This window comes from Rhamphochromis longiceps, linkage group LG4 (genome assembly GCF_057381845.1).
Source record: "Rhamphochromis longiceps isolate RC_006_pf linkage group LG4, R_longiceps_female_GT1.1, whole genome shotgun sequence".
NCBI classification, from domain to species: Eukaryota; Metazoa; Chordata; class Actinopteri; order Cichliformes; family Cichlidae; genus Rhamphochromis; species Rhamphochromis longiceps.
Genome location: NC_140560.1, coordinates 21,704,360 through 21,727,007, shown reverse-complemented (window position 1 = coordinate 21,727,007; position 22,648 = coordinate 21,704,360). Strand labels below are relative to the sequence as shown.

General features: G+C 40.2%; 1 protein-coding gene across 2 annotated transcripts; it reads left to right on the top strand.

The window, feature by feature from the left end:
- The first annotated feature begins 140 nt into the window (after window positions 1–140).
- tom1l2a (target of myb1 like 2 membrane trafficking protein a) lies at window positions 141–19,846 on the top strand. Of its 2 annotated transcripts, XM_085403779.1 has the most exons (16): window positions 141–252; window positions 4,622–4,706; window positions 8,170–8,248; window positions 8,685–8,834; window positions 9,307–9,441; window positions 10,288–10,431; window positions 10,627–10,743; window positions 11,658–11,791; window positions 12,271–12,313; window positions 13,177–13,348; window positions 13,839–13,953; window positions 14,408–14,483; window positions 15,277–15,351; window positions 18,090–18,149; window positions 18,669–18,705; window positions 18,833–19,846. In XM_085403779.1, the coding sequence occupies exons 1-16, from the start codon at window positions 201–203 to the stop codon at window positions 18,985–18,987; spliced, it is 1,629 nt and encodes a 542-aa protein (XP_085259905.1). In that variant the 5' UTR covers window positions 141–200; the 3' UTR covers window positions 18,988–19,846. The 2 variants fall into 2 exon arrangements, with proteins under 2 accessions (XP_085259905.1, XP_085259904.1); XM_085403778.1 differs by lacking the exon at window positions 15,277–15,351.
- Window positions 19,847–22,648: the final 2,802 nt, after the last annotated feature.

Genomic DNA, 22,648 nt, shown 5'->3' with positions numbered 1-22,648 from the left:
AATGCATGCACGTAGAAAAGGTTTGTTGAACATAGCTTTAGTTACTGACTGTGACTGACATCGATTGTAGCCACACGTGTCCAAAAACCTCTGTACGTGTCCAACTTTTTGAACCAATAGAATTCCTTGGTAGGCGGGACTTGATAGTACTGCCTCTGGGCCGAAGCCTGTCATTCCCGGGCGGATCGTTTGTTGTCAAGATGGAGTTCTTACTTGGAAATCCGTACAGTACTCCCGTGGGCCAGTGTATAGGTACGTTAGACCTGAAATTATTTTTTAAAGGCTTGCTGCTTCCTTCCCCCAACGTACTTTGAATGTGGGCCATCATATATTGTTTACTACTGGGCTCAAAGGTGGAAATAGCGAGCTAACGGGTGTCATCGTAGCAAACGTCATCTGCCTGGAATGGGCTCTCAGCTAATGTTAGCCAGCTAACCCATAACTTAGTCCGGTGTAATCACAAGAAATGCATTAAGTTGAATAACCATGCATATGTGTAGACACTGATTGCAGCTTAAGAAGATCAAATCAGGTTAACTGAAATTGACGCTATTGTATTGACATGACTTAAAGTGTCTTCAAGAGAGACCCAGATAACTTCCATACTTCCTTAGTTTCTGAACAATAGTTGACCAAACTGTGCGGTCAGCCTGGAGGTTTTTTCCCTCCAGTCTCTATACGGTGTGGTGCTTTTTCTCCCCAGGGGGGGCATATACGTGAGCTGCAGCATCCCTTTGGTGTAGTTGCATCAATATTTGCATTTCCCTTTTTGTTTTTCAAAGCAAGCTGAGATTCATAATAGTTGGTACCAAGGCCTGACCATGCCTTTATAACTGACAATGAGCCGGCTACTGACAACAGCTGTTTTATGAAGTATAAAGATAAGAATTTATGTTTACTTGAAGAATGTGAAAGTAGGAGTGTACTGTAGGTGCCGTAGGTACATTGAACTTTACTTTTTTTCGCCGTTTTTGTGAAAAAGAGTTAATGTTTTGGCAAACTACTCCTGCAAAACAGATGTGTGCGAGACTTTTAATTTCTCCCACTGTTTGTTTGTGCTTGCCTTTGACCAAGTGCAACAGCTGCTGTTTTTTTGGTTAAGTGTCAGAATTACTCATGTTTTTACTTTCTGCAGAGCCATGTAGTGCTTTAATCAAGCTCTCGACTGGGCAGAACCAGATGCATTTTTGTTTTTGCATGCAGCATGTCTTGGACCACCATCCCCCCTTCCATCACAGAATTGGCCTTGTCTCCTGCCAGATCTCTCCGGTTGAGCTGCTGCACTGTTTGGGGCTTGACACCCAGCTGTCATTTGCAGCGGTAGTGATCTGTACACCTCAGTGGAGGGGCAAAGTATCATCTTACCAGACACAAAGGGAATGTGAGAGTTCAAGCCTGACAGTGGAGATGTGTGGTAAATCTAATTGCTGTAAGAGCCCGATGCATTACCACAATTTGTGTCCATATTTAATAAAGACAACCAACCTTTGGCAGCTCTTACTATGACCATGGCACATGTATGAGAGGAAATGAATCGAATAATATCAAGACAAACGCATGGGACAAATAGGATATATGTGAGAGTGGAGACAACGAAAGGCAGGAATTAAAGAAGAGTCTTAAAAGTTCACTTTGTAGCCAGAGAAGGACTTTGTGGCTTTGTTGCCAAGTGCATGGCACAGCTTGCCTCTGTTAAAGCCATGTGATCGACTGGTTTCACTTGTGTGGTGTCAGTTCTCAGGGCTGGGGTGGGTGCTTTGACACAACACCGTGAATTAATGCACTTAGCAGGCATTTAACTCCATTAGTAGGCTCATGTTCAGTGTCCTTACAGTGTGTGTCACACGAATAGATCGGAGTTTTAGGGGGGCGTCCCTTCCTTCTGTCCTCTGCTGCCCGTGCTTTGCCCTGCCACAACATGACAATCCACTTGAGGAGATTACATGGGTTATCCCAGAAGAAGTAGCTGGTTAAATCTTTCAAACTCATGCTCTGGATGCTGTAGACTCAGAAGGTGGACTCAGAGGTGTTTTTAAGTGTTATTCATGTTTGAATTCACTGCATGCCTTTTTTATTTTTGTAGATAAGTGGGTTTGTTGAAGCTGCCCAGCCTGTGAAAAGTTGATTTGAGAGGGGAGTTAAAGCATGAATAATTCATGGTTTTGAGGCATGTCCAGTGGTTGCATGGCCCCGTGAGACCCCTGGCTCTGGCATGACATCCTGCTAAGGGCCTCTGAGCTTCCCGCAGAGGAACATCTCCTGTCTACACTCAGGACTCATCTAATGACGATCTATGCAGTCAGAACCTGTATCGTATTTTGCTTCAGTAGAAAATCTTTTTTCTTTTTAAAAATTTTGCTCTAAGTCTCTGTGTTTCTATAAAACGGCAGCTTCCACAGACAGGATGGATGGATTTGGAGGGCTGCTGAGGAAGAAGGAGATGGAGCGGGAACAGTGATGAATGCAGAGCCAGTTCATCTTTGTCAGCTTTCACAGTCTGGCTTCCTTATTTCCTCCTTGTAGCCAAAATGCTATTAAATGAAAGGGTGGAGTGTGAAGGCGAGAGCCGGTCATTGGAACTTCTGTTTTTCTGCATGTTGTAATAGTTAAAACTGAGTACACAGCTGGATCACTCACTGTCAGTCAGTGTGGCTTTCCCTCTGAGATCTCGGCTTTCCACTTCCCAACTGACTTCTTGGCTCTTTTCAGTTAATTTACTGGCGTTGGAGGCTTTGGAGGAGCATGTTTTTGGCAAAATTTTATTGCATGTTTGGGTTTACCGTGACAGCTGGAAACTGCAGCGTTGTGAAAATGAAATAGAATGGTAGTCTGGTGATTACGGATCCAAGACTTCATCCAAACCTCTTCTTACAAAGATTACTCTTACGTTTGGCTATATTTATGGCGCTTGCTTGCACACAGTGCTCACATCTCAAAAAGGGAACTTAATAGCTTTTTCATCTGTATTTATAATTGCAAAAACAAACAGTTAAAAGTAGTACTGAGTTAAATCTTGTCACATTTTCCATTGGTCTATTTATTATTTCAGTAATCTATATTTCTACTGATATGAGCCATGAGCTCTGAATGAAAGAATGAGATTGCAGCCTTGAGGTGACTGTAGTAATGATTTAGCATAGGGCTGTTCGATATAACGATATATATGACGATATAAAAACGTCTATCGTTTCATTTTAAGCTGTGTTTGTTTTGTGGTGTTGCAAAATAAACTGTTTACGGCAATATTTTTTCATCGTTTTGATGGTCACTGTAGTGGCTATATTAATTTCTTAAAGTTCTCTATTTCTCTTATATTGAATATAACCACACTACTGATGGACAAGCGCCTGTTTTTATGCGTTGTCGTTAGCAACAACGACGGTAACACCATCGCGTGTCCGCTTGTTTATGTTCCACATAAACCTTTCACAATAAAGCTCAAGATCCTGTTGAGACTTTTCAAAATAAACCGAATCACGTGAAAGAGCAGATTATTTACGGATGAGAAGTAAAAAAGAGCCGCCAGGTGCTAAAAAAATAGACCTTAGACGCAAACGTTAGAACAGGCTTTTCCCCGCAGCACCCTGTGTAATAAATACAAAGAAAACGGCGGCTGTTACAACTTATGTCTAAAAATGTATTGTTTCATGCATCGGTTAAAACACTCGACTCCAGGTACATGACGCGCAGCTGGAAACACTTCCCGCAAGTCGAGCTGCCCGAGATTCACAGAATTTACAGAAAATGTTACATTTTTGTGATTTATATCGTTATTGGGACGATAGAATTCTTATATCGGGATATGAGATTTTGGTCATGTCGCACAGCCCTAATTTAGCACTACATGAATGAAATTGAATTGAATGCAAACAAGCGAGGTGGCTGGGGTTAGGTTAAGGAGCATGGTCATTCGGGAGGGGCTCAGGATATGGCCTACTTCCCCTCATTGCAAGAAACCAGTTGAGGTGCTTTGGCAATCTGACTGGGATGCCTTGTGGAGGGTGAGGTCTTTCAAGCATGAGAGGAGGCTCCAATGCAGAACCAGGACATGTTGGAGAAATTATATCTCTCGGCTGGCTTGGAAACCCTCAGACGAACTGGAGGAGGTTTCCCTGGGGGAGGAATGTCTAGACTGCTGCCTTGTGACAGATCCAGATAAGCAATCGAAGATTGATGGATGGACAAGTCTGCGACCACATGCTGGCTTATTTACACAAGTGTGCTTGTGATGTTATGTAAATGAGGGTTGCTTTAATCAGTGTGCTTTAGCTTGAGAACAACTGAGCCTGGCTAAAATGCAGCACCATGGTAACACATGAGACAGCTGGCATTGTGCAAACCATGAATTTTTCTATCAAAAGTAACATTTTGTTGGGTGCAGCCCCAGCGCTGGTTAATGTCCACAACTTATTATTCTGCAATAGTCACATTTTGTGTCGTTGCACAACTGAGTCTGAACTTATTGTATATACTGATGTGTCTCTTGTTATAAGTGGTAACTGATTTTAACTGACATCCTAACAATCATAATTTGTGTCACTCAAACCTTGCCTTTTGCATAGACCGTACACTGCAGTTAGCTTATTAACATAACAGTTGAACTCTTTGTGTTTTCCTCCAGAGAGAGCAACAGATGGAGGCCTACAGAATGAGGACTGGACCCTCAACATGGAGATCTGCGATATCATAAATGAAACCGATGAAGGGTAAGCGCCTTCATTATTATTATTATTAGGTTATAATTTGCTTTATCAAGTGGGATTAGCAAGGGTATTTAACCCAAAATGACTCAAGTTCTTGCTGTGGTTTGTAATGAAACATTCATTGTTTTATCACACAGTGGCTAACTGAGAGGCTCGAGCAAATAATACACTGCCCACTGTTCTTTGCTGACAGACACTCTACTACACATGGCCTTTTGTTTCTTTAGGTATGACTGACCAACTGTCTTATTGTCTGAATAAATGAATGAGTGAATGAATGAATAGATTCTCATGTCAGCCTCCCACACTGAAAAATACCAAGCCTGCACTTGGTGAACATGTCTCCCAAATTATATAGATTTGCAGCCATAAAACCAGACGATTGGCATTTATTTTATTGAGCTTACACAAATCTTTGTTTATTATTACTAACATGGAAAGCTTTATCTGGGCATGGAGAAATTCTGCGGCTCCGGGTGGTTTGGGAAAATAAATTAGAAATATTTAGGTGAAGTGTATTTTATTTGTGTTTAGTTATTTTTTTAACTTGTAGTTCTAAATTGGAAGATTATTGTGATATTGAAATATAAAATAAAATAATTTTATTATTTTTCATCGCTCAAAATAAGCGTCATACTCGCGGAAGCCGGTGTACCCGCCGAAACGCCGTGCATTTATCGAGACTTTCAAACCCAGGTAGGCCAATTATTGATCTTCGGATCCAGATTATGTTGGCAGCTGTTCTCCACCATGAACTACCGTATGTTAAAAACAAACACTGCTCACGCCTCACAGATGACAGCTTACAGTCCTGCGTAAAGATGAAAGTGACTTCGTACAGCCCCGATTTGCAGACGCTGTGCGCAGAGGTTCAGGAGCAGAAGTTCCATTGAAAACATACCACGGCAGACCCGCTGCTTTTCAGCATCTCTTTATTGACCACTTTTCACACACAGCTGCTGTACATACAGCTGGCTGTAGCTGTTCAGCTCACAGCCCGACAACACAACAGCAGAAAGAGCACAGACTTTAAGGTGGCGAGGCGTGATTGCGGGTGCCGCTCAGGTGCGTCCGACTCCCATGCAGCGGCGCTGCAGACCACGCCCCGCCACACACATTAACCAGGTAAAATACATATTTAGGCAGAATTTTGCAAATATCTATTTTTCATTTTTTAGCAGCATAGTGCTTTTTTTCCAATTACTTTTTAAAAGTCAGGTCAACGCTCCAAAAGCCCAAAGGCGATATAAGGGTGGCGGCTCACAACAGTTTTTGTTGCTACATGGATGATTTTAGTTAAGCTGAGTGTCTTTCCTTTTTTTTTTTTATTATATTTTTTTAAGAGTTCAAAATGTGTTAATTGCATAAATAAAATAAAATTTTCTCTGTAGCACTTCATGGATTTCATAAGCAACACACTTTAGTTGCTCTGTGGATTCTTTTAAAAAGAAGTTAAAAACTTTGCTGACCCCTGAGTTAGACCTTTGGCCACAAATAAGTAAATCTGAATGACTGTTTTAATCAGAATGCACTAATAATATTGTTATTAATTGGGTTCTACTTTGCATAATATAGTGATTATAACTGCCATGCAGAAAAGCCCATAATATCAGAATTAATTACCACAAAACACTGGCTCGTAGTTAGTGTACAAGGTGTGATCAGAAAGTTCCAGGATTCCTCAAAAAAGCTGAAACCGTACTTACTAACCGCATTGACATTTTTTTGACAAGCTTCCCCTCATGGTTGTCTCTCATTCAGCTAAAGAGAACTCATTTTCCTTTTCAAGAAACTGGTTTGTTATAATTTGAGGTTTACTACTTCTGCTTTACACTTTTATTTGCTGTGTTCATAAAGGGACACATGGTTAACTCGGTAGCGTACAATTGTCGGGTAGCATTTAAATGAAGTTCAAATGGTACTAAGGAAGGCACTAAGAAAACATATCCCCCACACCATTACACACATTACGGTTGATGCAAGGGAGGATGGATCCACTCTTTCATGTTGTTTATGCCAAATTCTGACCCTACCATCTGAATGTCATAGCAGAAATTGAGGCTCATCAGACCAGGCGGTGTTTTTTCCAGTCCTTTGCTGTCCCAATTTTGCTGAGCCCGTTCTTAGCCAACAGGAGTGGCACCTGGTGTACTCTTCTGCTGCAGAAGCTGGTCTGCTTTGAGGTTTGACACGTGTGTTCAGAAATGCTGTTTTACGTACCTTAGTTGTAACGAGGCATTTTTACCCAGAAGACTGAAACTGACTGGATATTTTCTCTGTTTCAGACCATTCTCTGTATTCACTAAAGATGGCTATGTGGGAAAATCGCAGTAGTAATACTCAGATCAGCCTGTCTGTCACCAACAACATTGCCACGTTCAGTGTCGCGTAAATCACCTTTCTTCCCCATTTAGTGGTTAAAAAAAATAATTCAAGGAGGGCATAGAAAATGGTGATGACAGTACTTTTATGAAACAGTTGAAAAGACCATTTTGAAGGGTTTATTGGTCTAATATAAATAGAAAACCTTTTTTGTACTTTTTTTTTTTAACAGAACAGTTTGATCACGTCTTATCTCAGGAAAAAGTCTTAACCTGTTACAGACATTGATGCATGATAATCAGACACTTCCATTTTCTGTTAAATAGCTAAATGTATTTTTTGCTTCCCCTTTTACTTTATTTTTTACATTCTTCATGCCTACACACACTCATTGTCTTGACATGCGACACAGGCGCTCTCTGGGTCACGCTTGCAAAACAGAAGGCATGAGAGAGGGAGTTCAGCTTCACAGAACTTATTGTCTTCAAGATGTTTAGCTAGATAGATCGAGTCTCCTTAATTCCAGACTTTGAAATGCAGCACAAACATTTGTGCGACGTTTTAACACATGCTAATGTGTGCATTTAATTATGAAAGTTTGACAGCAGATGGTAAGGACTAAATCAAGATATAGCGAAAATACATGTACAGGAAACAACAGGGAACTGTGGAGAGAATCAGAAATGCAGGGTAGATTATATTCAATAAACTCAGTCATGTGCAGAGGGCTGTCTGGGACCATATATATATAAGACAATATGCTTCCCTCCATTTCTCTCTGTTTCAGCTCCTTCACTCTTTAAATGTACTGTAGCTCAGTAGGTAGTCCATAAAAGCGTACCGTCTCATCTGCAATGAAGATGGACAATGTTAGGCCGACAGCCAATCTGAACTCTTCATGCATGGGCAGCTTTTGATCTTGCTGTGGGACAGACTTACAGTATAGTCACACAGAGAGAAAAGAGTGAGACAGATGGTGTGACAGTACTTCTCTGTTTTAGTCAAATAGATATGCTGACGGACTTGAATCGCATCTGTTATTGTGGCACACAGGAGAGTTTATTCCATCAAAGTCGGTGACGTTACGCTCACTATAAGCAGAGGGTACTTTGTGCAGCTGTAACTTTCTGCTGTTCCTGTCTAGGCCAAAAGATGCCATGCGGGCACTGAAGAAGAGACTGAGCGGCAACAAGAACTACAGAGAAGTTATGCTCGCACTAACCGTAAGTTCATACTTCTTCTTGGAACTATATTGCAAAACTAGGAATAAAGTCGCTGAATATATGAGCAAGGCACTGGTAGACAAAAATGACTCACTGGGCCATGCCCATGGTGTTGATGCTTTTCAGTGTGTAGGTTTTTAATGTCACATTAAAGGGAAAACACTACTGATCTTGTGCTCCTGGTCATTTTATTTTGCTCTGTCATCCTCTGCCTTCCACTGCATGGCCTGTGTTTTTCTGCCTCTTCTTTCCATTTGTTTACAGTGCTATGCCCTTTGAGCTGTCTTTATGTCCTCCCACATCTTTGATAGCTCTGCTAGTTGGAAGGCCCTGTGTGCAGCAAAATACTGACTAAGTCTGCCTTTTCTCTGCTGCTCCCCCCCACACACACAAACTTTTTTAAAGCATCTTTGTTTAATCCTCTCTCTTCCTGTAGGTATTGGAGACATGTGTGAAGAACTGTGGTCACAGGTTTCATGTCCAGGTGGCCAACAGAGATTTTATTGATGGTGTTTTGGTAAAGATCATCTCCCCCAAAGCCAACCCCCCAACGATCGTACAAGACAAAGTGCTGTCTCTTATACAGGTATTGGAGCGCTCTCTGTATTTGCTGTTTTTAAATGATAAAATTCTTTTGCAACATATTTTCTTTTTCTTTTTGCTTTTACCAACACACTCCATTGCAGAATTTTAAATCAGGTGGGCACAACATGCGCCACTTCACACGTGTTGCACAACAGCTTCAGCCTTTTGTGATTTTATCTGGTTACCTGAGGTCACCTCAGCCAACAGATGGTGTTCTCCATTTCTCTTTTTTGCGCTCCCTTAAATATTAATAGGAACGTTTTGAAGGAGATCCTGTGGATAGCCTTCTTGTAGAGATATTTGACTAATTTAAAAAAAAAGAAGAAATTCCCTAAGCATTGGAGCAAAATAATGTCCGTACTAGTAATGTTACGTGCTTTCATTCAGTTGTTGTTGTTGTTGTTTTTTTTTAGTTGGTTTTATTAATACCAAGAATTGAGAGCATACTAAATAATTTGTCTGTGTTTTGACAGGCCTGGGCAGATGCCTTCAGGAGTAGTCCTGATCTAACTGGGGTGGTGCATATTTATGAGGAACTGAAAAGGAAAGGTGTTGAGTTCCCAATGGCAGACCTGGATGCACTGTCTCCGATTCACACACCACAGAGGGTAGGGAAGAAATACACAAATACATTCATTCACTTTTTTGGGTACACTTTTTTTTAGTGCTGGGTTGTACCAATGTTTGCCTTCAGAGCTGCTTTAATTCTTCATAGCATAAATCCAACAAGGTGCTGGAAACGTTCCTCTTTGTTCATGTGAACATCACAGCATCACACAGTTGCTGCAAATTTGTCAGCTGCACATCCACGATGGGACTCTCCTGTTTCATGTTGTTTATCCCAAATGCTGACCCTACCATCTGAATGTTCCAACAGAAGGGGCAACATTTTTCCAATCTTATGTTGTCTAATTTTGGTGAGCCCATTCAAACTGTAGCATCACTGCTCTTCTGTTATTTTAGACCATCAATTTCATGTTTAAATGTACTCTGTGTTCAGAGATGCTTATGGTTATCTGAGTTAGTGTTGCCTTCCTGTCAGATCAAAGCAGTGTGGTCCTTGTCCTCTGACCCCTAACATCTGCGAGGCGTCTATTTTTATCCAGAGAACTGACGCTTGCTGGATATTTTCTCTTTCAGACCATTCTCTGTAAATGCCGGACTTAGTAGATAAGCTTTTGCTGAAATACTCAGACCATCTTGTCTGGTACCAACAACAAGTGTCAAATTCAAGGTCAATTAAATCACTTTTCTTCCCCATTCTGATGCTCGGTTTGAACTTTAGCAGGTCGACCATCCCTTCTTGGATTTAATGTCTGAGTTGAGTTCCTGCCCCTGACCGATCTGTTATTTGTGTTAATAAGCCATTGAACAGGTGCACCTAATAAACTGGCCTAGAGTTTTGCTTTTTGGGGTTTTTGTTTTATTTATTTATGTATTTATTTTTATCATAGGGGACACCAGAGGTAGATCCAGCCATGGTCAAGTACCTTGCCCCAACCTCACCTGATCCCACGACTCCTAAACCTGCCTCACCCGTTCCCCCTGCCACACAGGCCCCTGAAATTCCCAACCCCATCACAGCAACTCCTGAACAGGTGAGGGACACCAACCTTTGTTCAGCTAAATTAATTCACACAGCATTTTTTTTAAATAATTTTTGAATAAAAAAAGCTTTTTTCAGTGTTTAGTGAGTTTAAAACTTAAGTACAGTTTCAACTTACGCTGCTGTGCCGCTGATACCAAATTAGTCCAAATGTTTTTCATTGACCTTTGATCTTGTGTGCTTTCAGATTGCCCGGCTGCGTAGTGAGCTGGACGTAGTGCGAGGAAACGTCAAAGTCATGTCGGAGATGTTAACTGAGATGGTCCCAGGTCAGGAAGAGGCTTCTGATCTAGAACTGCTTCAGGTTAGATTAATACACTATGAATTTCACTATAATGCATTCAGTAGTTGCCTGTGTTGTGTACAACTTCATTGTAGTTAAAAAGAATAAAAATCCAAACAAAATAAAACCCAACTTGGCATAAATTTAATTCAATTCTTAATGCATATCAGAAGACATTTGCCATTCTGAAGAACAAGTCTTTAAAGATCACAGATTTTTCTGTCACATTCTTTCTTATCAGAAGATTTATTTTAGGCTCCTGTGAATTCTTTTCTTTATATACACCCCCATGCATGATGTGCATTCAGAAAGCCAAATTCTTTCCAACACTGCTTTTAACTGCCAAGTGTTGTAATTTTGTGCAGCCACCAGGGGGTGTTATGGGCTAAGTTTCATGCTAACCTGCCAAGGGCCATTTTTCTGTGGTAAAATTCCTTAAACTGGCAATTAAGCAGGTCAAATCGCAACATTTTCTCATGCAAGCTCATGCAGATTTTAATCTTTGAAGGCCAGAAACCCCTCAGGTATTTGTATCAGCTCCAAGTATCTGGCCCCGGGCTAAAGAGCCTGTGCCAGTGTAATTGTTATGTAGTACCTGACTCACTTTGCTATTTATTTCAGGTAATGTAGAGAAAACTGTAACAGAATTTAGTTTAACAAATATTTTTGACTTGCTTAAAACTAAAAGCCTTTTGTATTATATTTATAGAAAGCTCTCCACCCATTCGTGAGTCATAAATAAGCAGCATAACAGTTTATGTACTGGCAAATGGAGTGGTTTATAGAGGGTTTTTTGAGTCATCAGTAGACAGACAAACACACGCTTGACTGTCTGAGTATGTGTCAGCTTGTCCGTTTCTTTACAGCTCACTTTTTCTCAAATTGATTTATAACTTAATATATTGATCAATCTGTTCATGTGACACTCTGTCAAGGAGCTGAACAGAACATGCCGAGCTATGCAGCAGAGAGTGGTCGAGCTGATTTCGCGCGTCTCTAATGAGGAAGTGACCGAGGAGCTCCTACACGCAAATGATGACCTCAACAACATTTTCCTCCGATACGAGAGGTGAATTCAATCAAACTGCATTAGTGTCACAAAAAGAAATACTTGTTTGTGTATTTTGGTTACTACCTCGATCACTAGTGCTTGTTAGTTTTTGCTTTTCTGGTTTGGCAAGATCTCGAGCACAATTTAAAAGATGACTCTCTAGATATCATTAGACCTAAGCTTATCAGGTTTTCTTGAAAAAGAAAAACCTGCATGACACAGATCGCGATATAACAGGTCAAACGGACTCACTGTACTTCATAAGGTTACATAAGTGGGTCAGATCAGTTAAGATAACTGAATCATTATGAATCGAGATTTGCGATTGTCCAAATATTGCACGGTAAAGCACTGTGCATTGTTTATGTGCTCTGTGGGCTCTTAATGCTAAAACTTTTCTTTCATCGTGTTTGTGTTAAAAGAGCGTTTAAGCTCAGAGAGCATGTGGCAAAGTGTTAATTGTTTTGTTTTTTGTTTTTTTTTCATGTTGCTCACAGGTATGAGAGGTACAGGTCAGGTAGAGCTGCACAGAACAATGGGGTGAGTACCATCAACAAAGAGTAGAAACAAAGAACAGAGGCCTACTGGCTGAAATTGCATGTTTTCTTTTTGCACGTATCATTATTCTATTCTTTTTTTCACATTTCACTACATATACCTTTGCCTAACATTATGGATGCTGTGAGAGATGATTCAAACATTATCTGAACTAATAATCCCCCTCAACTGTTTACCATAGCAGCATTCATTTGTAATGCAAGTGGAATGCATTTTAGTGCTTTGTAAAACTGAACGAGCTGAGCGCTGCCAAACTTCCATTAAAAAGTGCACATTTGCCAGTTTGAGACATTTGCCAATGGACTGGGCCATCTCTCACTACATCCCACATAGCTGTTTGTGTTTGCAGCTTGTTGATCTTTCCGTGTGCTCTGTCTGTTTGTGTTGTGGCTAGCTGATGGAGGCAAGTATAACACCACGACCACATTCAGTCCAAGCCAGTGTGCTGGGATGAACTGAGTGATGACTGTCAAAACGTCTGTTATATGAATCTCGTGTTTAGAGCCTTGTGATGTGTGAACACTGGTTCTACTGTTTGAAACTAGATGTTTTATTTCCTTCCCTCCACCTTTCATGGTGTTCCTTCTCACACATCTGTAATCTCTTGCAGCTGTTTATTCGGCTCCATTATTGCTCCTTTGCATAGCTGCCAATCCATGACTGCTGGTTTAGAGTGTTGTCTGAAATTGTGTAGCATTTCTGCAGCTAGAAGCATTTCTTCTCATTTAAAAAAAAGGAGAAAAAGCAATAATTTAATCTTTTACTTGGTGTCACAAATGCTGCATAGTTGCATTGTTTTATATTTGTAGTTAACGAGTATATTTCACTTGCTCTCCTCTTTTCAGATGTTAACTGAAGCCACAGAGGACAACCTGATAGACCTGGGCCCAGGATCCCCAGCTGTGGTAACACCCAGGATCACATCCAGCCCTCCACCTAGCTCCACTGTTGGAGCCATGGCTTCTCCTGCCCGCAACCCCACTGCAGCATCCCTATCCAGTGCTCTAGCTGGACTTGGTAAGGATAAAACATAATGAAATCTATTTTTTAGGATAATAAAAGGTGCACAAGAAGCACCTTTTTATTGTTGTAAAATTAAAATTTTCCTAATAATCCATTCGAGATCCATACAGACAAAGTAAAAGCATGTTTTTAGAAATTGTTGGAGCTTCCTGTCCTCTCAAATCCCTGCAGACCTTTGCTGGTTCTTACATGACAAAAGTTAAATTTGTAGCTAATTGTTTTTAACTAATTGCAGTAAAATTCACTGAAGTGTTGTGGTTCAACCTTAGAGGGATTACCTCTTATATTTTGTGCAGTAATATATGGTAATTACACATTGCCAAACTGGAGTGTTGTAAGTCTGGTCTATAATTAGGACGTCTTAAACTTTGCTGCATTAATTTTAAATTCATTTCTCTGTGCCACTTCTTTCATCCTCTTTCATTTTACTTTAATCTTTGCTCTTCTCCATGTTCTGCTGTCTCCTGCCACCCTCTTGATCCAGATGTAGGCTCAGAAAGCCCGAGCGGTACCCCGTCGTCTCAATCGGCCCAGAACCCGGACGACTTTGACATGTTCGCACAGACCAGGGGGAGCTCTCTGGCTGAACAGCGCAAAAAGTAGGTCTACATTTAATTTAGCTCCCTTAATGTAATTTATTTTGACAAATAGCTATTTGTAATGTGCTCACTACATTTCTGAAATGCTTGATATCCGGTTATATTTCCTGGAGTGCCTTTTGAATTCCTATCGGGACAGGCTGGATGTTAATCTGGTATTTTCTCCCTGCGGCTAGTTTATTGTGTTACTTTTGGCTAAGTTGTGAACAAAGGGGTCCACTGGGGTGTGTTTTAGCTCAAGGGTCTATGCCATGAATCAACAAAATCCCTAGTTTGGACAGAACTGAAGACTTTTGTTGCACTTTATTCTTCTCTTTCTTAAGAAGAAATGTCTTGCTTGTCTTCTCTTTGGACAGAGATGATATTTAAAAAAGCTGTCAGACATCATCTTTGCTCCTAATTCTTTTTATATACAGCTTAATTCTTCTTAATCTGTTTCTGGTTTTGTACACAGTGTAAAATATGAAGACCCTCAGGCTCTGGGTGGCCTGGCCTCTGCTTTGGGTGTTAGACAACAGAATACAGGAGGGGTGAGTACAAATAAGCATGGCTGACGAGCTTTTTTAGCTCTCTGCATGTGATGGCTTGTAACACTGAATACTTTACAGTGACATTTGTCCTGATGAAGTGCTTCTTGAACTTTGACCAAACAGAGGCTTGAGGTTTTCTCATTTTTGAATACCTCAAATATAGTGCTGTTGTCTATAGTGTCTATGCCAGTCATAAGCATATAAATGAGTTTTATGTACAGAAGATGGGAGCAAAGTCTAACTGGGAGTTTTTATACTGTATCTGAACCACTGGTACTTTTTAGCCATTAGTGTCAGCACTTCTCCCAGTTATTAAAAAAACATGCATTTAGGTTTCTCGTTCTTCAAAGCAGATGTCTTTCTTCTTCCTTTAATCTGCTCATCTCTAAAGTCAGTGCTCACAGAAACTCTAAATCACTGACTAGCTTCAAGATTTTTAGTCATTCTCTCTGAGCACACATTGCAGTATATTTGCTTGGCTATCTCTAGGTACACATACACAAAAAGGTGGCACCATTCTTTAGTTGCCTTAGGTGATTTATTCCTTGTTTAGAACGTATACTTCACTGAGTTTTAAATCTCTTCTTTTTTCCTTCTTTATTTTCCTCATTTTCATCTTTATGCAGTGATCCTTTGCCATTTTCTTATGTTGGCCTCATTTATTCCCTCCTCTCTCAGTCGTCTTTTGCACATTTGACTTCTTCTCTGTCTTTCTCTCTCTGCACTTTGTGCTATGCTGTGGTGGTGGGGCCTTTCTTCTTTTGTGTAAGGTGTTATTCTGTTGTTGATTCAGCTGAGGGTTAAAGGGGATGATAACCCAGCAGATCAGGAGCTGCCCATAGACAGCTGGCTTATTACCCAAGGAATGGTGAGGACTCTATCCACAGTGTGTCCTCCTACCCCTCCCTCATGTCCACCTCATGTCAGCCTCCTCCAGCATTGTCCATCATCCTCATGAGCTGCGCTTCATTTTCAGCCTCATCTCACCTTTTTCCCAAATCTTCCCAACAGTCCTACTTCCAAGTGGCTTTTCCTTCTAAGAACATCCATGTCCATGCCTAGTTTAGATATTGTACTGTAGTCTTGGGCAATATGTCATTACAGATATTTAAACTAGGGCTTATTTTGGAATCTGCTTCTTCTGAGTTACACTTACAGTCATGATAAAAAGAAAACACACCCTCTTTCAGCTGGAAGTTTTTACATAACAGGCCATAAAAAAAAAACAACTAGCAAGTCTTAAAATGAGGTAAATACAGCCTCAAGTACAAAACATGGCATATTACACTGTGTCACTTTCCAGGAAATTCACCTCTTGGTCAGACTGTGCAATGCTCAGGGAAATTGCAAAAAACTCACGAGCTACAGGCCTCAGTTAGCATGTTAAATCCATTAGAAAAAGACTGAACAAGTGTGGTTTATAGTATAAAGTGTCTTCTTTCTAAAAAGAACATGCAGCAGCGTGTTTGTAAAACTGCATTTGAATAAACCACAGGACTTCTGCAACAGTGTCCTTTGGACTGATGACACCAAGGTGGAGATATTTGGCTATAATTCAAAGTGGCGAACAGCATATCAACAAAAACGCCTCAAATAAAGTGTCAAGCACAGTGGTGGAGTGGTGAGGATTTGGGCTTGTTTTGCAGCCACAGGATATAAACACCTTGCAGTCACTTTTCTAGAGGACAACAACTAAAAGCTTGGCCCAAATTGTGTCATGCAACTGCACAGTGATCCTAAACACAGCAGCAGATCTACAAAAAATGACTGAAAAAGAATGGCGTGGGCACCCAAGTTTGTGAATTCGGTAACTCAAGAACAAGGTGACGTAGAATTTTCAGACTGATTTTCAGCGACTTTGACCTCAAAGTCAGAGTAAGCTTTCTGAAGGCAATGTAGGATTTTGAAATTGATAGCATCTCCACCAGGAGGCTGAGAGAGGAGTAGCACTGGCGGTTGTTAAATTTAAATTTAAATCAAATTTAATCATTTTAGAAGATGCTAAGAATCAGATGGTTTTTTTTGTTTGTTTTTTATTATAACTTTGTATGTAAAACTGTAAAATTGACAAAGGGGTACTTTCTTTTTACCCTGACTGTAGCTCCCAAATTGGTTGACATATTAATACAGAATTTCTTTTATCCATACTGCCCACCTCTATTGTACTCTGTTGACCCAAGCGTTAAAGACTATACTCATTACTGGTGCTCACATTAACCCCTCCATGGATGTTAAAATGAGGCTGATGGGTCGCTAGGAACTTTGACCAAGCTCCATCATCATTTAACGGTCACTCACTAAAAAAGCGGAGGAGTAGAGATGCTCCTGCTACACAGCAAAATCCAATCAGAATCCAAGTACTCATGAAATATCAGCCAAGCATAAGAGAATTATTAAAAGTGATTGTGGTTTGCTGTGTAGTGGTGAGTATTTTGTCAGTTGTCCTCTAATGGTCTGTGGATCTTAGATATTATACAGTTCACTATTACCTCACATTCTAACACATAAACCAACTAACAGATGAAGCAGTAGATGTAGAAGAAGATGATATGTTGATTTTATAAATGTTCAGCACAATGTTATACACTTTGAAGTTATATCAGTGTTATTGTTGTGAGTCATAATGAGGACAGACTTCTTTTTGTGCTCTTTTTCTATTTTTTCCTCCCTTTTTTCACACAGCTGCATGCATTTTTTCACTGCCACTCTGCCTTGGCCAATCTTTTGATATGCATAACCTGTGATCTCACAAGGAAACCCCACCAGTGTTTTTCTAGTGTCTGTAAAGGCCTTAGGAAATGGGTTTTGTTCTCTCTAGTTAACTTTGAGACTGGGCGATGGTCTTTAACTTTGTCAAAATAGATGAAATTAATGTTGCAGACTTTAATTTTTAAAGGGTTCAAGTAACTTTTAAAAAATTTACCAGTTACTCCTCAGAGGAGGTTTCTTGAGTCACGGTTAAAGTTCACCTTCGCCTCCTCCTGTAATGCCTCAAACTCCTTAATCACTCTGATTATTTGGTGCTCACACAATCTTGAACACAAATGGACACCATCCAGTCTGACATGGCTTCCATCACCAGTGTCACTACATGCCATGCAGCGATGCTCATGCTCTGTGCGCCCTGTGTTTTTGAGTGTGTGTGTGTGTGGGTGGGTGTGCAGGGTTCCCGTGCCTCTCGACAGTCCCTGTGCTTTCAGCCTTTTCCAACCAATCAATCTCTTAATCACGTTCAAGTGATTTGCTAATTAACTAATGATGCGGAATAATTAGCACGGCTGTGTGTGACATTAGTCGGCAGCTGTTAAGCCATGTCAGCAGTACAGAGTTAATGAGAACAATACACAGGCCGGCAAGTCCTCTTCTTATACAGAGGAGTGCTCGGCAGCAGGTCGTTGCACATGATAAAACAATAATGGCACAGAATCAAGAGAGGTTGAGTGTCTTTCAAGCATTTTTTTTATTATTATTATTGTTTTTCTTTTTATCTTTTCTCCTGAGCCTCTGGTGATTCTTGTTTTTGTGTGTGTGCGTGTGTTACGTTGTTTTTGTTGTCGTGTGGCTTTGTTGCTACCCCTCGTTGTTGTCCATGGCTTTGCTCCATAGATCCCAGTATCGCAGTCCTCTGTCATGGATGACATAGAGGAGTGGCTCTGTACTGACGTGGTGAGATTTTAATTTTTCTTTTTTTTTTAACCTTGATTAACATTTTTGTTTTTCTACCCTCTCTTTCTCCCTCTTTTCCACCCTTAAAGCACTTTTCATCCAACCATTTCTTATAACTGCATACATTTGACCTTGGTTTTCTTTTTCCTTAAAATCTTTACCGTAATCATTCACCTTAATCATTTCCAGCAATCACTTACATAACTGTTTGCCATGAGGTGAGACATATGTGCTAATGTTAATTAACCTAAAGCAGCTGCAATGGTCTTCTTTAACTTGTGCATGTGGTGGTTGTGGTGGTGCTCTAGAAGGTTTCTCATTATGGAAAATGTGGGGAGGATGCATGACAGACGGATCCTTCATGAGCCACTGGGTTTGAAGTTTGTGGGAACTTTACAGGCAGCTGACTTGTGCCGCTTGTGCTGTCGATTTTACACTCACATTAATTAACTCCGTTCTTGATAGTTTTCTATAGAAATTTGTGTCTTATGTCATGTTTTTTCTTCTTCTTCTTAATAGAAAGGTGATGCTGCTGAAGAAGGGGTAACTAGTGAAGGTATAGTCAGTTGATTCACACCTATGGGTGTGTTCTGTTCGCTCAAATGTGTGTGGGAATGATTGAGAGTCTTAACACTGTGACCCTCAGCTTCCATGTTTCTGACAAATCAATTTGTTTCTTTCAGAATTTGATAAGTTCCTGGAGGAGCGAGCTAAGGCTGCAGACACTCTGCCATCTCCCCCAGGATCTAACCCTGCTAACCTCTCCCACCCCGCCCGTGCCCCGAGTGGCTCCCATAAGAAGACTGAACGGACGGAAGATGCCCTCTTTGCCTTGTAGACTGTTCTCAGAGGACCTCGGTTTCTCTCCAGGGCATCTAAAGGTCTTGGCCCAAAATGACCCCACCCGCCACCCTCCAAAACAATCCTCCTAGTCCCATTTCATTGCTGACTGGCATTGGTGTAGCAACTGATCTCCACCTCCTTGTTGTTATCTTGCCAGAGTGTTGCTCTAACCATCAGAGGTCCAACAAGTTTAATGCACATTACTGCGTTATGTTTTACTGTATATGGATGTATTAATCTGTCAGTGTGGGATGTACTGCTCGCAGCCCCGCATCTCATTCCATAACTCGCCACCAAAGGAGAACAACTTCACTTAACTGACATGTGGTTTAAAAATGTGACACCTGACCGTGAGATTACTGGGAAATTTCTCTGAAGGTCTACTCACAGAGTCAGTATGGAAGCATTTTATTAGGAGTATATTGTGTTATTTTACTACATTTCGGCTAAATGCTTATTTATGCATTAATTGTTTTATTTTTTTGTGTTATATACTGATCGATCAGTGCATTTGTTAAGAGTTGTGGATTTCTAGTTATGCTTAATACTGAGATATTCGTGGCAGGGCAGCGCCTCTTATTACCCAGTTTGCTTAAGGCACTGTAATGAACAGTTTCATGTTAGCAGGCTAATTTTGCAAACTAAGATTATAATATTAGCTAATCTCTTTAAAATGTGTATGCCAGCATTCCTCTAACCAAAGGGAATTAAGAATAATAAAAATCAAAAAATGTACTAGTTAGGATTCACTCTTATCTCGTATCTATTTCAGATAGCTAAGGGGAAGGAAGATGCTCATTGAAAAGCTACAAGAAGTTAATGTAGAAAAGTGCCGCAAACTGCAAACACTTTAAGCCATTCCAAAGAATATTGATGCTTTAATGACAAACTAGTTCTTCATTTTACCAATCGAAAAATAGTGACATTCACACGCTCAAAATAAGTTGCTGGATTGTCAAAATTTTCCTCCCCCCGCCGCGTTAATGTCTGTGCACTTTGAAGCAAAAAAAGAAAAATCTGTATTTTGTCTATTTGTGTTTACAAGATGCTTACTATTTTTCTAGGGGATGGGAAATGATCTTAAGAATGAGTTCATTTTGCACATAACTTTTCTAACTATGTAATTAGTGCGCTTGTTTGCCTAACAAGTGGATAGATGGACCATTGGACTCTTGGAAATTCCATAAAGATGCAACACAGAAATAAAGATTTAAATGATAATGTCAGCTTAGCACTGGCATCATAATCATCTACAAGACAAGTGTGCTGTGGTAACAGATGCATTCACACAGGCAAATCTTCACACACTCCATAGTATTTAATCAATATACCTCAAAATACAGAAATGGTGGTTTCTGTAAAAAATCTATTGGGTCATAATAATATCAGGATCACTGAAAGTATTCTTTTGTTTTCCCCTTCTGTATTTTTATAATTCATGGTTAAAAAAACAACAAAGGGGAAACGAACAACTGATGTTTTTGAGGCCGAGGTTGAACCGTGCGGAAAGCAAGCACGATTTTGCGTTCTTTGATTTTGTGCAGTCAAACACATTACAGTTTATTTCCTGTGCATTTTCAACCTGCTATGATTCATCTGCTCTCATTGGAGCTGCTGCCAAGCATTTCTATGACCGACTGATTTCAGCAGAGTTGCTCTGTCGAGAAAGGTTTTGTCTTTGATCCGAGGCAAAATAGAAAATCCGTCTTATTTGCAGCTTTTTCCAGTTCATTTTAACACTGCACTTCAAACAGATTTTCTTTTTCTCCTTTCAGTCCATTTAAGACCAAAAGCCTTGTTAATCAGAGGCAGCCCATTTGCACCTCAGTTGTAAAGCTTCTTGCTAACATAGATGCAAAGGTGACATTAAAAATGTATTTGTGTAATCAATGTATTTTAGATTAAAAAAAATAATAATGATAATGAGCTTTAATTTTCTTTCATGCTGTATGGTTACACTTGGTTTTGAGGGTTTATTATCATTGCCAGATAACAAATATAAAAACATCTACCATGCAAGTTGAACAAGGACGGTTACTAAAACTGTAACAGGAGATTCTTTAAAGGGAACTTTGACAGTTTTCTGTGTTTGTGTGTTCTGTAACTTTGCATCTGTAACAGAGTGTATTGTGTTAACTTGCTCTTATGAAGCTTAAGTCCTGGTTGCAACATGTATTCCTCTAAATTCTGGCTATCTTTAAAGTGGTAACTGAATGTCTTTAATACCCGCGAAGCGGGATATTTAAGCTTGTGTTTTGTGGACATGGAATTGAGGCTTGTTTTCTATCGGTGGGTGCTCCATGTCTCTCTGGCTGTGCTGTCTGCTGCCATTACTAATGGTCAGATTTGTATTTGACCTAATGCACGTATGTAACTGCCCAATAAAACACTAGCAGTGTGTGACCTCTACCTCATAACTGTTTGTGGTTATTTTACACTTAGGGGATCTGTGACTAGTCTCTCTTTTCTCATGTACATGCTGATGCAACCCAGACTCAATCTTGTACTGTACTGGTCATTCATTGTGAAATGAGCCTTTCACCCTCTCACATGTGGTTGTTTATGGGCATTTGCACAACATAGATCCTTAAAAGAATCATTTTTTCCTTCCTTTACCTGAGGACCAAGACTAGCCAACTTTACAAACTCCGGCAAACAAACGGACGAGATTTATTGTTACACACTTGACCACCAACCATGCTGGACTTTATATAATCTTACCAAACTTTACTGACAACTTAGCAGTGCTACTCTAGGTCACTGACCTATTTTCCTACAATACCGTTGTGGGGTTCTTCTGCTTTTGTGTTACTATAACAGTGCGTTAAACATAGACATTGTGAAAGATTGTGTTTCAAATGAAGTCTTAGGGATACAACAAACAAACAAAAACACCCGCATTGCCTGTTTGTACGTTACTAATTATTATAGGAGAGGGAGAAAAAATGTAATGTAAACCACCATTACGAAGAGTTGCAGGAACTGTTTTTGTTAAAATACACGTGCTCATTTTTTTCCCTTCTGGCTACATGTAGTTGTGCAGTTTATTTTCCTCCTGCTGTTCCTGCTTCCATCATTCCAGGAGCGAAACACATGATGTAATCGCTAGACCCAAAGATGCAACGTCAGATCACCCCACTCTGATTCTGAGCTTCTCATTGGACGGTTTTACTGGTTCTACAGGAGGAGTCGCTAATTCGAGTCAAACAAGCTTGGCTGTCGCTAAGCGCACGCCCCACACGATTATAATTGGCTATTGGTGGCAAGCCCACAATAAACATGTCCATGCTGTATACAAAGAGAAAAAAATATATTTATTTATAATCAATATTATAAAAGATATTCAGAACTGTATTAAGCTGCTCTGGAATCATAACTTAACTCGTTTATGCTGTAGTTAGCTTTTTTTACATACCCATCAAATGTAATTTGCCACGGCATCACTTCTTCGATTACTGTAATTATTTGTTGTTTTTTGTACATTATCTGATTTTTGTGTATAAATTGTGTTAGATCGTGGCCGTATACTGCACATGCCCTCACTCATTTACTCAAACAATCAAAACAAGGCTGAGAAACAGGGACGTGGGAATCTAGTTCAAAGGAGGGTGATTGGCTGGGGCAACTGTCAATCATCATCGGTTGGATGGGTTTCT

Bases quoted from the DNA above. Each gene is read 5' to 3' on its own strand.
- tom1l2a (XM_085403779.1), top strand. From the start codon at position 201: ATGGAGTTCTTACTTGGAAATCCGTACAGTACTCCCGTGGGCCAGTGT. The intron at 14,484-15,276 runs GTGAGTACAAAT...TTGTTGATTCAG, and splicing joins GACAACAGAATACAGGAGGG to CTGAGGGTTAAAGGGGATGA. The intron at 18,150-18,668 runs GTGAGATTTTAA...TCTTCTTAATAG, and splicing joins AGTGGCTCTGTACTGACGTG to AAAGGTGATGCTGCTGAAGA.